Genomic DNA, 15056 nt, shown 5'->3' on the forward strand with positions numbered 1-15056 from the left:
ATAGGCAGTTAATAAATATTTTTGGAATAAATAAATGAATGTTCCAAGTTGCTTGTGATCTTGAAATAACTATTAACCATTCCTGGGACCACAGGTTGGGATATAAGACCTCTTATTATATACTGAAAATATGTTTTTCCAGTTTGTTTTTGGTGTTTCCTTTTAATTTTTTTATTAAAATTTTTTGTATTTTTGGTAGAGGTGGGGTTTCACCATGTTGCCGAAGCTGGTCTCAAACTCCTGAGCTCAAGCAATCCGCCCACCTCGACCTCCCAAAGTGCTGGAATTACTGGTGTCAGCCACCATGCCCAGCCTGTTTTCGGTGTTTTAATTTGGGGGCAGCATTCAGAACGTTTTCTTTTTAGGTAGTTAAACCTCCATCTTTTCCATGGTGGTATGTGTGTTTGGTCAGGACCTCTCTATTCCCAGCCCCTGGCATATTTGTTCATTCCTAACACATAGTAGGTACTGAACAATATTTGTTGAATGACAGAATGGATGAGTCCTTGGTTTTGTCCATGTTCCCTGGAGCCTACTAGACCCTGGAAATAAATGAATTCTATCCTGTGGTGTAGTCATATTTTCAAAAATTATTTTTAGATTATGGGATATTTCAAACATACGAGTGAGTATTGCTTTATTTATTGGTATTTGCATATCAATACATTTGTAGTATTTACATATGGGTACATTCGTTGTATTGCAAATCACCATAGGACCCTAGAGATTTTAAAAATATCTCACTGGCCAGAGGTGTGATGTCCTTCTACTACTGTGACCAGGATGGGGAAGTGACGGGGGTCCATGGCTGATGGGGGGGACATCCCCTCTCTCTGCCCATGGTGGCAGGAACTGAGAGGACCGGGGAGGCTAGGCATGGGGTGGTTTTTAGAACTGAATCCACGAATGTCCACCCAACCAATCCAAAGGCCCTAGTGTGGCATGGAGCCTGTGCCCAGGTGGGATGGCTGATTTCTCAGCACTGGCTTACCTTACTGCCACATGTGCCCAGGCCGTGGTATAGAGCTCCGGGCAGAGGAAGTCGGCTGCCCTCTGGGCTGGACACCTGGCCAGGTCAGGTGCGGTGAGATATGCGACAGATGGAGGGAGAGATCTCTGTGGCGTGGAGCCAGGGGACATCTGAGTCTGCAGGTAGCTCTTCACCAGGAACCTGGGGGTTGGAAGAGGAGGCAGGTGAGAGGGCAGAGACTCTGTGAGACAGCCCAGCACCCCCTCACTCCCAGAGACAGGCAAGCTCATGCTAGGTTCCAGCCTTCCCGTGGGAGAGCCAGGTCACCAGGCCTCTGCCTGGTCTCCCTCCTGAGGGTTCCCCCTCGGGCCATCCTGCCTCGAGGCCCTCAGTCAGGCATACCCCGGGACCTGTGGAGCTGGGCCAGACACTCTCTGATCCTGAACATAAACCCTTCTGTGATCTGAGCAAACAGAATTTTCCATCAGAACACTGCGATTTTGGGATTTATAATGACTTGTACAGTGACTGGGTGGAAATTAAATTTTCTTAGCTGAAAAAAGAAGGATAGAGGCAAGAATGCTAACAGGAGTAGGAGGATTATAGGTGACTCTCAACTGCTGCTTTAGGATAATCCAGTGGTTACAGGTTCTGGGCTTAGACAGCCCTGAATTCCCATACAGCCTCGCCGAGACCTGTGTGATGAAAGAAGCTTCACCTCCCAAGTCTCGGTTTCTCTAGCTCTAGGTGGGGAGGACAGTTCTCATCTGATTGAGGGTTTGTGAAATGGAATGAGATGATATTTGTAGAGTGCTTGGCGCAGTGCAGAGTGCATAATATGTGCTATTGTATTCCTTTTCTAATTTGGAAAAAAACCAAGGGATGTTATATATTTTTAAAAATATAATAAATGTTGTTTTTCATATTTGCCAGTGAACTTCTTTCTCCTTGCATAGGGAAGCATTTGCCCTGTTTGTTCACCTGAGAATAGGTGAGGATGAGGCTCTGTCGGCCTCCAGGGCCCACAGACCTAAGAGGGATGAAAAGAAATCGCCTGTGTGGAGGAAGCTGACTTGGCCATTGCTTGGAGCCTCTGTGTGCAGGCTCTGCACCAAGCCTAGGCGATGCTAAAGCGAGCAAGGTAGGGGTAGTCCCTGCCCTCAGGGAGCTCCTAATCTAGTTGGAGAGTAGAGCTAAACAGGTGAACAAAAAAATGAGACAATGATAGATTGTGAAACTGCTCCAAAGGAAACAAGACCATGTTGGGTGGGAGGGGATCAAATGCAAAGGCCTCCTGGACAGAAAGAAGTGTGTGGCCGGCAGAAGTGAGCAGAGGTGGCTGGGTGCGGTGGCTTGTGCCTGTAATCCCAGCACTTTGGGAGGCTAAGGCAGGTGGATCACCTGAGGTCAGGAGTTGGAGAGCAGCCTGGCCAACATGGTGAAACCCCATCTCTACTAAAAATACAAAAATTAGATGGGCATGGTGGTGTGTAATCCCGGCTACTGCGGAGGCTAAGGCAGGAGAATTGCTTGAACCCGGCGGGCAGAGGTTGCAGTGAGCCGAGATTGCACCACTGCACTCCAGCCTAGGTGACAGAGTGAGACTCCATCTCAAAAAAAAAAAAAAAAGAAGAAGTGAGCAGAGGCAGGAGGTGGTGACAGCAGGATGGACGGGGAGGCAGGGGTCAGGTCACATGGACCTTGCAGGCCACAGCATAGAATATGTCATTTTCCTATGAGCACTGGGAAGCCGTTGAAGAATTTCAAACCAGAGAAAGATGTGATCCTCCCTAGGCTCTGAAAAGATCCCTCCGGCTGCCTGTGGAGAAGCAGGACAGGATAGAAGCAAGAGACCAGGGAGGGGTCTGAGGCTGTGGTGGAGGTGAGAGAGGATGGTGGCCTAGAAGTGGATAGGTTAGTCATACTGGGGAATTGGACAGCTCCCAAATAGCACTTCGCAAAGCCTGCTCTTTTTATGGGCCTCAGACGGAACCCTCCACCCAACAGAAGCTTGGTGGGTCCCCAAGGACTTGGGCAAAGGCCTGGGTCAGCCTGGACCTTACCTGGCCACCTGCAGGTAGAGCACTGTGTTCTCACCCTCGTAGGTGCAGGAGGCCGACAATTTGGTGACCAGTGATGGCAGGCCACTCAGCTTTGAGTAGCCATGTCCGCCACAGGCCCTGCGGCACATCTCAGCTCCCTGGGTGCAGAATTCTGACATCATGGCCTTCATGCCCGTGCTCAGTGCGTGGAGCTGTGAGAACACGGAGGGGGGTTGGGCGGTGTTAGGGGGCCTCCACCATAGGGACCAACCCTGTGCACCACTTACTGAGCATCTACTCATGCCCAGCTCAGCTCTGAGGTAAGAAGTGTTTCCTCTGCTCACAACTTTATGAATGAGAAGGCGGGTACTCAGCTTATGTGACTCACCCAGAGGCACACAGTTAGGCAATGTAGCTGTAGGGGCATAAGAGTGAAGGAAAACCTGGCCTGGCCAGTGTCTCCAGGATTGGGAAGAGGGTGCTGCCTGGATTGGGCCCACAAACCTCCAGGAGTTACGGATTTTGCTGGCATGGGTTTTAGAAAGCTAGCTTATGAGGATGGGTGTCCACTGTAAGCCCACTTACTGGGTTGTAGGAGGGTGACAGGGTCTGAATGTGTCCACCTAAAATTCTTATGTAGAAATCCTAACCCTCAAGGGTTAGGGCTAGGATTAGGAGGTATTGATGATTAGGACTAGGATTAGGAGGTATTATGAGGGTAGTAGGAGGTGGGGCCTTCAGGAGGTAATTAAGTCATGAGGGTGGAGGCTTCATGAATGGGATCAGTGCCCTCATGAAAGAGGCTGCTTCTGGCTGGGTCTGGTGGCTCACACCTGCAATCCCAGCACTTTGGGAGGCCAAGGCAGGTGGATCACGAGGTCAGGAGACCGAGGCCATCCTGGCCAACATAGTGAAACCCCGTCTCTACTAAAAATACAAAAATTAGCTGGGCGTGGTGGCGTGCACTTGTAGTCCCAGCTACACAGGAGGCTGAGGCAGGAGAATCTCTTGAACCTGGGAGGCGGAGGTTGCAGTGAGCCAAGATTGTACCACTGCACTCCAGCCTGGGTGACAGAGTGAGACTCTGTCTCAGGAAAAAAAAAAAAAAAAAAAAGAAAGAGGCTGCTTCTACCATATGAGGACACAGCAAAAAGACAGCCGTTCAGGAAGCAGGCTCTCACCTGACACCAAATGCACTAGTGCCTTGACCTTGGACTTCCCAGCCTCCAGAATTGTGAGAAATAAATTTGTTTGTTTTTCTTTTTTGAGACAGGGTCTCACTCTGCTGCTCAGGCTGGACTGGAGTGCAGTGGCACAATCACAGCTCACTGCATCCTTGAATTCTGGGCTCAAGGAATCCTCCCACCTCAGCCTCCAAAGTAGTAGTTGGGACTACAGGTGTGTGCTACCACACCTGACTAATTTTTCATTTTTTTTTTTTTTTTGTGGAGATGGGGGTCTCACCATCTTGCTCAGGCTGGTCTTGAACTCCTGGGCTCAAGCAATCCTCCTGCCCTGGCCTCCCAAAGTGCTGAGATTACAGGTGTAAGTCACCATGCCAGGCCAATTTCTGTTGTTTATAAACCACTGCTTTATGGTATTTTGTTACAGTGGCCCCAACAGGACAGAGGCTGCTGGGCAGCAGGCCTGCTTTCAGATTTTGGTTCTTGAAGCCCCTGCCTATCTTTGGAGCTTTCAAGTCCTTGGGAGGAAAGTTATGTCCCTTGATCTCTCTGTGCCTCATTGCAGTTGGAAGGGTTAATGAGCAGTGCTTATAAAGCATGGTAGCCTGGACAGACTGAATTTTACTATATATGTAAGTCCACAATGCTTTACCTGAGACCTGTGAGCCAGATGTGTTTAGGAATCAGAGTAACTTTTGGATTATAGAGAGGCCAAGTGGCATTTAAAGTGCATTTTATATAATAGCCCCAGTGGGGTTTGGGGCAGCTTTAGTGATTAAACACATTAATAATTTTTCTGCAAAATGTATTCACACGCAGAGGGATAAATCAGGTCAGTTCAGGTCAAACTATGCCACCAAATGAGTTCCAAACAACTGTTTTTTGGAGCTTTTCAGGTTTCAAATACACATCAGGGGTTGTGGACCTGTGTTCTCTACGCTAGGTGTGATTGTTTTCTCTTAGCATGTTTGTAGCTCTCTGGGGGCTGGTTGTGGGTAAATTTATATACCAGGGTGCTGTTCACCCAGACGCCCTGGGATGCTGAAAGCTGGGAGAGGTGGGGGTGGGGAGTGCCCATGGGGATGGGGCTGTGGCTGCTCCCCAGTGAGTGGAACAATCTTAGCTCCCAGCGCCTGCCAGCGCCTGCCCCTCCGCAGACAGCAGGTACCTCAGGCAGGAAGCTGAAGTCTTGGTTCAGAATGGCAGTGTAGGAGTGCTGGAAGAACTCCAAGAGGCTGACTGCCAGGAAATGGAAGGCATAACTGATGGCCAGCTGAGGAAAGAGTTTCTGCTGTTGTGTCTGGTAGTCCAGGACCTTTGCCTCTGGGTCACTGAAGGGAAAAGAACCAGAAGATTTAGATCACTACCTGTTGTGTCCACCTTCCCCTATCCCCGACACCATAAAAACCTTAAAAACAGACAGTTCCTTAGAACTCATTGCAAAACTTGAACTGACACGAGGCCATTGATAATCCTTTAAAAATCCCATCTAACATGAACATCCACACATTTCACTGCAGGAATACTGACACATTTGTTGGTGGGTACTGCCCCTTGTTAAGGGAGGCTTATAGAATTCCAGCATATACACAGTATTATCCTAAAACCTGAAAAGTTCTGAGACTCCAACACGTCTGGTCCCAAGATTTCAGGTGAAGAGTTGTGGCCTTGCACCTGTGATGATTTGAACCTGTGACCTTCCACTGCCCGTGTGCACTTGCCGCATGCTGAGGAATATGTCAAGCCTAAACAATAACTCTTAGGATGTAAACTCAGGTCTGATGGAACCCCAAGGAAGGGACTGTGTCTGCCTTATCCGCTGCTATGTCCTCAGTGCCCAAGGCTATGTCCAGCATTTAGGAGCTCGCAGTAACTGGATTGAAAGAGGATGTGATTACAAGAAGCCTCCTCTCCAGACAGCAGCTGCTTACCTGGCGCATCTTTCTTATAACCACCCTGGGGACACTTCTGCAGCCCAGATAAATGGGCCTCGGGCAGGACAGCAGCAGAAGCCCCTTCTTCCCAGTGGCCCTGTCCTCCAGAGAACTCTTGCAGCCCGGATTCTGAAGCCCAGGCCAGGCGAGGGCGCTGTGAGCTTGCCAGAGGAAAGGACCCTGGGCTGAGGGCTTAATGTGCCTTACTGCATTTCACCCTCCACACCACACTGAAAGGCCGCTTCTGCCACACCCATTTTGTAGCTGAGGAAGCTGAGGGATGAAGTGAAATGGCCGAGCTGAGTGTTCACAGAGGGTTCAGGCAGCCCTTGCTATTCTGTGCTGTGGGGTGGAGGGAGTGGTAGCAACACAACCAATTACAACAAAAGGGATCCAGACTAGACATACCAGTCGGATGCTGACAGCACAGCTGGACAGAACGAGCTCAGCCACACACAGTCGATATGATATTGGATTTTGCTAGGCTCGGCCTGACAGAATCAACTCAGCCAGCCATAGTCTGATGCAGCTGGCAACTGGCTGACCCAGACCCGTCCAACCCATCACAGCCGCACAGAACACGGCTGGACTCGGACAGACACAGAGTCAGACAGACCTGGTGCTACAGGGCCAAAGACACTATCACATAGAGCCCGATGGGGGCCAGGCACTGAGGATGCAGGTTAGGCCGGCTGGTCAGCCCTGTTAGAGGCAGCCAGAGAGACCCCTCTGACATGCCCAGATGGGGCCAGGCTGGGTAGATTTTGTGTTTGTGTGTGTGTATGTGGTGGGGGGCATTGCCTGCTCCCAGCACTCTGGCTCTGGCAGAAGGGTGGTGTCAGGGGGAGGCACTGTGGGACCAAGAGGCAGCATATCTGCGGTAGTCAGTCACTGGGCACCCCTTGCCTGGGCCGGAGCCGGGATTGGCGGCGGATGACCGAGTAGCGCATGGCGATGACACAGGCCTTCTGCAGTATAGGGAGGATCTCCCCTGACAGCAGCTCCACCCGCACCACCACCATGGGAAGGTAGTTGCTCTGTGCTGTACCGAGTTTGACGTAGGTGCCATCTGGCAAGACCTGTGTGGAACAAGGACGGGCACAAGTTCTGGGCCAAGGCTTCCCAGGATGCCCTCGCTTCTCCAGAGCTGTGGGGCTCCACACATGGAGGGCACCTCGCCCCTCAACCGGCGCATCTGGAGTTGGAGTGTTAAAATACCAGGCCATTTCCCCAAGTGCCCTGCTTCACAGTGCCTCTCCTGGGACACCCCGGACCTCCCCACGACCCATAACTAAAGGGGTGATGCCTGGCAGAATTGGGACCTTCAGAACTCCTGCTGGCATTCTGGCTGGTATCTGTTGGGCGATTGGCTGTGTCAGGCCTCACTGTGGGTAAATATTATGCAGATCACCTCAGCCCTATCCTCTCCTGGGGCTGCCACCCCACCCCACGATTGCTCTGTCAGCCTATGTGACGAGCATTTCTGCATGAGAGGTCTGAGGCTCTGTGCCCAAGATCATACTGCTCCTAAGCAGGGGTTTCACCCCAATCTGTGGGATATCAGAGCCTCTCTTGGGGGAGGAGGTTATGTGGCCCAAACTAAGCTCTATGGAGGACCCAGGCCCAGCCTGCACAAAGCACAGGTCCCCTCTCCAGGAAGTACAAGTCCCCGGCCTCCCCAGGTCTGTAACCTGTGCAAAGCGACTCAGCATGTTCTCCCTGGGAACCCGCACATGGTTCAGCTGCAGGAAGCCATTGTCTGTTTGATCAAAGTCCATCTTGGGTCCGATGTCCCCAATGATGATTCCTTGAAGGAGATGGAGATGAGGACACCTATCAGTTGAGAGAGTGCTTGCTATGTGGCAGGTATCATACACACATTCCAGGTCACAGCAGCCTGTGACACTGGGATTATTGTACCTATTTTGCAGGTGAACAAGCTGAGGTCAGAAAGATGCTAAATCTTGCTCAAGTTCACCTAGCCAGTTAGCACCAAGTCTGTCCAACTGGACTGCTCCCTGCCCAAGGGAGACATGTCTTAGCTACTCCTGTGGCCCTCTGGGGCCCCAGGTCAGGGAGGCCACCTGGGCTCTCCTCCTGGCAGGGTTCCTTGAGGGAGCATTATGGGCTTACCTGGCAGTGGGGTGTGGTCCCGAAGACTCCGGATTGGCACAATAAAAGCGTGCATGCCCTGCCTGGCTCCTGAGCAGATCAGCTGGGCCTGGACCAGGGCGTGGGTGGCTGACCGTCCCACTGAGGGCAGAGAGAGTAGCGGCCCGTCACAGGAAGACCTGCGCATTGCTTTTCCCAACCAACCCAGCCTCCTGGGGCTGGGGTTTTGGATGGGTACCTCTGGGGCCCTGAAAAGTCACTGATCAAAGAGAGAGGGGATTGCCCCCAAAGAACCAAGCAAACCTAGCAGCGTTGGCAAAGGCACTGTGAAATGATCCAGCTTTTTTTTTGCCCCCCCAACTATTAATGAATTACTCTGTCATCAACCTTATAATAATGAATACAGATAATTATCATTTATCAAAATCCAGGTGGCGCTAGACCCTGTGATAGATGCTTTCCAGTTCTTGCAGGGGAGAGAGGATGATGAGTCCCATTTTCCAGTTAAGGAAACAGGCTCAGAGAGTAGAGTGACACACTGAAGGTCATTGGCCTGGAGGGGCAGAGCTAGGATTCATCTGTACCCTGGTCTGTCTGATCTAAAAGGCTGGTTTCTTTTGTCTTCATTTTTGACGGTGGTCATTTATTTTCTCTCTCTCTTTCTGTCATCACTCTCTCATCTCTCTCTTTTTTTTCTTTTTCTTCTTTCTTTCTTTCTTTTGTTTTTGAGACCGAGTCTCACTCTTTCGCCAGGCTGGAGTGCAATGGCCTGAGCTCGGCTCATTGCAACCTCTGCCTCCCAGGTTCAAGCAATTCTCCTGTCTCAGCCTCCCGAGTAGGTGGGACCACAGATGCCCGCCACCACACACGACTAATTTTTGTATTTTTAGTAGAGATGAGGTTTAATGATATTGGTCAGGCTGGTTCAAACTCCTGACCTCAGGTGATCCACTCACCTCGGCATCCCAAAGTGCTGGGATTATAGGCATGAGCCACCGCACCCGGCTCATGTCTCTCTCTTATGTCTCTGGTCTCTGCCTGTGTCTCCCTCTCTCTATGTGTCTCTCATCTCTGTCACTCTCCTGCTTTAGTTGGGCTCAGCATATTTGTTTTAATTTTTTCCACACAAGGTGTGGGTCCCCAAGTGCCACAGATGTGTCCTTGGAGGTGAAATTCTCAAGTTGGAGGAAGGGGAAATCCCTCCTTGGGGCTTGGTAAATCACCAAGCCTCAGGGACGCTTGATGTGGCCGCCACCTGGTGGCCACAGCAGGAGGTACGGCGTTGGTGGCCTGATGGGGGCTGGTGGTGGGCGTGAGCCTTCCTGGGTGTCTGCAGCAGGGGCAGGCAGGCGTATTCTTTCCACTGTGTCATCACAGGGCCTGTGCTCTGGCTGGTGGCAAGCTCTGCCACTAACTCGGGAGATGAGAGGAACCGGGGTTGTGAGGAGTGCCTAGGACTAGACCAAGTGTGTGTGTTTGTGCGTGTGTGTGAGTGAGGCCTTGTCTCTCATGGATCGATTGTCTCCTCTACTTCAAAGTTCCTTTGGGGACTTTCCAGCCACTCACTAATGAAATGTTTAATATCCCACCTATTTTACAGAGTAAGAACCTGAGGCTCAGGTTGGTGAACTGACTTGCCCAAGGTCAGCAGCCTAGAACAGAAAATCAATCTGAGGTCTGTTGAACCTCAAAGCCAGTGCTACTCTGCCCTCCAACATTCTTCTACTTGGGGAGAGATAAGGAAGGGGGGTGGATGTATACTCACAGTCTCCAGGCCACCATTTGGTGGCAGTCAGCGTGGGGCTGTGTATCACAAACTCCTGGGTGGCTGCGTCATAGGTGGCTTCAGTCTCCAGGCCCTGAAGATATGTCCCTTAGGATCAAGGAGGGGTGTTAGACATTGGCCTGAGGTGGGGTTCTTACCTGTGAAGCTGCTTCTAGGTGGGTCTGAACTCTTAGGCATCAGCGCAGTATGGAGTGGGGCCCAGCTCCCAGCTGTACTTGCAGGCAGTTCTCCCCTTTCATCTGTGGGCTGTGTGTGGGACACACAGTCCCCTATAGCCAGTCCATGAGAAGGGGTGGCTGCTGATGTTTCCAGAAGGAACGACTTGCCCCACTGGGAGCTCATACAATACGTGCAAATTAGAAGGCGGCACCCCTTCCTCAAGACCCTTGACTGCCAGCTGCTGGAATGTTTTCTTATTAAACATATGTCCCTCGGAGCATATGAACCTATGACTACCTAGATGTAAATGGGCCCTCTGGAGTTTTGCAGTGCACAACCTAAACACCACACGCAGCAGTCCTAGCTCACCATGTCCCAACTCTGTCTGTGCATACGTTGCGATGATCTGGATGTTTTTGCAGAGTGGGTCCCATTTGGCAATCTGCTCCTCTGAGCCCAGGCTCCTGAGGGCTCTCACGAAGACTCTGTGTATATTTAAGGCCACGTCTCCAGAAAGGGCTCTGTTGGGGAGAGATGCTGTAGTTGAGTAGCTTATTGGAGACAGGGGCCCAGGTACCCCCTGCCTGAGCAGAGTACAGGAGATAAAGGGCACCTAGCATCCTGGTTTCCCAACAAGTCTTCCCTTTGTTGGGGGAAATGGCTCATGGGGCTAGGGGGTTTCCAGGTGATCCCAGGCAGATCCCTCTCTAGTGGGGCTGCTCGAGGAGTGAGCACCTGTAAGCGTAGCCTAATTCACGACCATCTTCTAACCAACCCAGGCGCCGAGCTATCAACCGGATGTGGAATGCCCTCTGCATGGCAGCCTTATAACGCTCATTCTGGGTCATGAAATAATTGTCCTTACAGCTAAACTCCGGGTAACTGTGGATGATGCTCTCTGCAGAGGACAGAGAACAGAGGGCTTAGGGACCTGGGTGAGGTTTCTGGCACCTTCAAATCTTCTCACCCACTTGCTTCATGGATCTGGAAAGGAAGTCAGACATTATTGTTATTTTACAGATGACAAAACTGAGGACCAAGGTGGGAAAGTGAATTGCCCAAGGTTACAAAGCTATGCAGTGGCAGAATTTTAGGACCAGAATCCAGGTCTTCTGCTGCCTAGGACTCTTCTATCCCCTAGGTGGGCTCAGGCAATATTGACATGTGAAGATTGTCTTTACAGTTCGAAGGAATGAATCTCTAACAGTGGAATTTCAAGGGCAAAGTTTGTTATTTGGAAGCAGAACTGCTAATGAAGGACTCTTCTTACAAGAGAAGCATGGGGCATAAAACAGATGTCCCATTCCCCAGCTTCCCCTTACCAACTTTCCTGCGGAGTGCAGTGTTCTGGGCACCTCCATCAAGGATGTTGGTGAGCCGTTCCACGTCAAAGGACTGCATATACCTCTCGCTCTCTATGTCGGGGTGCATTTGCCTGCTCCAGGTATCCCCCAATGACACTCGGTGCACTGAGCTGCCCATCCTATCCTGGATCTGTCTGGTGACTGTGGAGAGACACTTCCAACCCGGCTGCTCCGAGGGTCTGCTCTGAGCATTGGTCAGTGCAAAGAACCTGTGTGCAAGAGGAACTGCCTAGGGCTGGGTGTCAGCCAGGGCTGGTTGGTAGAAGAAAGACATCCCTAAGTACCTGAATGCCACTCCACCTCCCCACTCCCCCTGTGGACACTGGCTGTGGACCAGGCACTGTGTGCATGGTAGGCATGGTATGCAGCCATTGCTTGGTACATGTTTGTTCAATACTTGTTAGCCAAGATTGGATAGGGCCTGACCCCAAAGACTGGGCTCTATCCACTGCAGTTTGAGTTACATGAATTGCCTAGGGAAATCTTCACAAAAAAGTCAGTGAAGCTTACACCTGAAGAAAATAATCCTGGAGAGGTTGAGTGGCCCCTAGCCACACAGCTGGAGATGGCCAGGAGTTGGATGGGGTCTGACCACAAAGCACATGACTTGTCCATACTACAGCTCCACTGTGGAGGATTGCTGGGGGCACCTTGGTCTCGTTAAGCTGCTCATAAGTTCTAGGATCACTCAGCTCCATTTCTATGAGCCCTGCAGGTGTATTGTGGAACTGAAGGGAGGAAGCCTGCTTCCTGCCTGTGAAGTGTTCCCCTGGAGCCCCTGAGTGTCTTTCATACCCAGGTTGGACCCTATCTCCTTCATAGCAAGTGCTTGGCCTCTGAGAAGCCCCTATTCCTCCAGAGTGAGGCAACCATGAGGTGCAGTCCATCCTATTTCACAAGTCTCTTGAGGCCATCTGCTCCTTGCTATCTCTTTGGCTAGCATCCAGGCCACTGTTATCTCTTACTTGGCCTCAGTGTTCCTCTTATTTGTTCTCCCAGCTGCCAGGTGAACTCTTGAACTGCAAATCACATTGTTTTCCTCTCCTGCTTGGAATCTGCTCCTTGGGGCCCACTGTTTGTGGAATGGAGTCCTTGCTGTGTCTACCCACCCCTACTCCACTCACCTCTCTCCTATGTCAACTTACTGCCTTCATCCCTGGCCTCCACTCATTCTCTTCCTACCCTTTGCCCCTGCTGTTCTCTCTGAACAAAGTTCAGCTCCCTTGTTCCCTGGGTGCTCTAGGGTTAGGGACAAGTTCTTATTTGCTTACATGTTCCTCCCACAAGGCCTGGGAGGCCAGCTCTGCGTTTCCTAGCTTGCAGCAGGTATGTTGTAAATCTCTCCGGCAGGCTGCCATGCTTTTGATCCCCTTCCTTCCTGACCTCAACCTGACAGATGCACTGCTGTTATTACCATTTTATGGAGAGGATGTGGGCCTTGGAAAGGGAGGAGACTTTATAAGGGTCATGCAACCACATGTAGCAAGTGATTCATATGAGGCTTTCAAACCAATACCCCCAGCAGGGCTGTGGGGGTGCTGGCAAGGGGCCCCATCCTCTGCCCCCTGGAGTCCTGCAAGTGCACCTAGTGCGGCTCCTCTCGTCCTGCCTTACCTCTTTTCCTTGCTCTGCTGCCACTGCCTCCTTGCTGTTCTGAATGCTCCAGGCCTTCCTGCCACTGCCAGCTTTTGCTAGGGCATCTCCATCTGCCCAGAACACCCTTTCTTCAAATGTCACTAGGGCTTTTTGCATTGAACCTCATTTAACCTTAAAGAGGCCACCCTCTTTAAAACCCCAAGCCCCCTCCCCGGGCATTCCCTGTCCTCACTCTGCTCTCCTTTTTCTCTTTTCACTTATCCCCTTCTGACATTTGAGATCATTTACTCATTTCATACGTTTTTGTTTACTTCCATCTCCCTGCTACTAACACAGAAACTGCAAGAGGGCCGGGATCTTTGTCACTGTCATGCCGTGACCCTAACACTTAGTGCAGGGCCTGATTTGCAGGAGGTGCCCAGTGAAGAAAGCCTTGCTCAGGGTCTCTCGGAGCTGCAGACAGGGTCATCACGGGGGCAGCCCTCTCCTCTGGGGTCTCCCAGTCCCTCCCTGCCCAAAAACCTGGCTCACCTGGCTCCCCTCTGTCCTGTGTCCGCACTGTAGGCCGGGCTGGCCTCTCCCCGGCTGTAGGCCGCAGCCTCTGGCAGGCTTGTGGTCCTGCCCTTCTCTCCTCCCACAGAGGGGCTGGAACACAGAAGCTGAGAGAACCTGCTTGGCCAGCTCTCAAGCCCTTGTCTGCTCTCAAGCCCTTGTCTGGGCTTATGGAGCTCCTCTCCTTCCTCCCTCTCTTCCTGCATGGGTGTGACCTTTGTGCCTGTCGCTGGGGCTGCCCTGGGAGGACTGCTGGGAGGTTGGAGCCCTTATATCTCAAAGCCAGGGATTCCTTTGACACTACTTGTACCAAAAAGCTGTGTACCCCGGCAGTGTTTCCAAAGTGATATCCTGCCTCCCAGGCTCAAGTGATTTTCGTGCCTCAGCCCAGCTATCTTTTGTATTTTTAGTAAAGATGGGGTTTTGATATGTTGGCCAGGCTGGTCTCGAACTCCTGGCCTCAAGTGATTTGTCCACCTCAGACTCCCAAAGAGCTGGGATAGAGGTGTGAGCCACTACACCTGGCCCTCTAGTGACCTTCCTTGTCTCTTTTTACATTTTTTGATTTGAAATCCATTTTATCTGCTGTAAGTATAGCGACTCCTGCTCTTTTTTGTTTTTCCTTTGTGTGGCATATCTTTTTCCATTCCTTCACTTTCAGGCTATGTGTGTCTTTAATGGTGAAGTGAATTTCTTGTAGGCAGTATATAGTAGTTGGGTCTTGTTTTCTTAATCCATTTAGCCACTCTATGTCTTTTTATATTTATTTATTTATTTGAGATGGAGTTTTATTCTTGTTGCCCAGGCTGGAGTGCAGTGGCACGATCTTGGCTCACTGCAACCTCCACCTCCCGGGTTCAAGTGATTCTCCTGCCTCAGCCTCCCAAGTATCTGGGATTACAGGCATGTGCCACCATGCCCGGCTAATTTTTGTATTTTTAGTAGAGACAGGGTTTCACCATGTTGGCCAGGTTAGTCTTGAACTCCTGACCTCAGATGATCCACCTGCCTCGGCCATCCAAAGTGCTGGGATTACAGGTGTGAGCCACTGTGCCTGGCCCCTCTCTATGTCTTTTTAAATTTAAATTTAAAAAATTGTTTTAGAGGCAGGGTCTCACTGTGTTGCCCAGGCTGGTCTTGAACTCCTGGGCTCAAGCAATCTTCCTACCTCAGCCTTCTAAGTAGCTGGGGATACAGGTACATATCACAGCATCTGGCTTCCATGTCTTTTAATTGGAGAATTCAGTTAATTTACATTGAATTTTATTATTAATAGGTAAGAATGTAATACTGCCATTTTGTTACTTATTTTCTGTTTTGTGACTCCTCTCTTTCTTCCCTACTGTCGTACTTTGGG

The 15056-nt window shown here is 50.8% G+C and overlaps 1 protein-coding gene across 1 annotated transcript in view; it reads right to left on the reverse strand.

Annotated features, from left to right (window-relative positions):
- The window catches only part of ACOX2 (acyl-CoA oxidase 2), a 32109-nt gene extending 18218 nt beyond the window's left edge, over positions 1-13891 (reverse strand). The window contains exons 1-11 of the mRNA XM_003811615.5: positions 13679-13891; positions 11510-11760; positions 10923-11085; positions 10557-10708; positions 10008-10115; positions 8264-8383; positions 7822-7937; positions 7037-7209; positions 5365-5527; positions 3034-3224; positions 992-1171 (exon numbers count right to left, since the gene is read on the reverse strand). Of these exons, the coding sequence (XP_003811663.4) occupies positions 992-1171; positions 3034-3224; positions 5365-5527; positions 7037-7209; positions 7822-7937; positions 8264-8383; positions 10008-10115; positions 10557-10708; positions 10923-11085; positions 11510-11669 (1526 nt within the window). The 5' untranslated portion in view covers positions 11670-11760; positions 13679-13891. The remainder of the gene's footprint in view (positions 1-991; positions 1172-3033; positions 3225-5364; positions 5528-7036; positions 7210-7821; positions 7938-8263; positions 8384-10007; positions 10116-10556; positions 10709-10922; positions 11086-11509; positions 11761-13678) is intronic.
- Positions 13892-15056: the final 1165 nt, after the last annotated feature.

Source organism: Pan paniscus, chromosome 2, assembly GCF_029289425.2.
Source record: "Pan paniscus chromosome 2, NHGRI_mPanPan1-v2.0_pri, whole genome shotgun sequence".
Taxonomy (NCBI): Eukaryota; Metazoa; Chordata; class Mammalia; order Primates; family Hominidae; genus Pan; species Pan paniscus.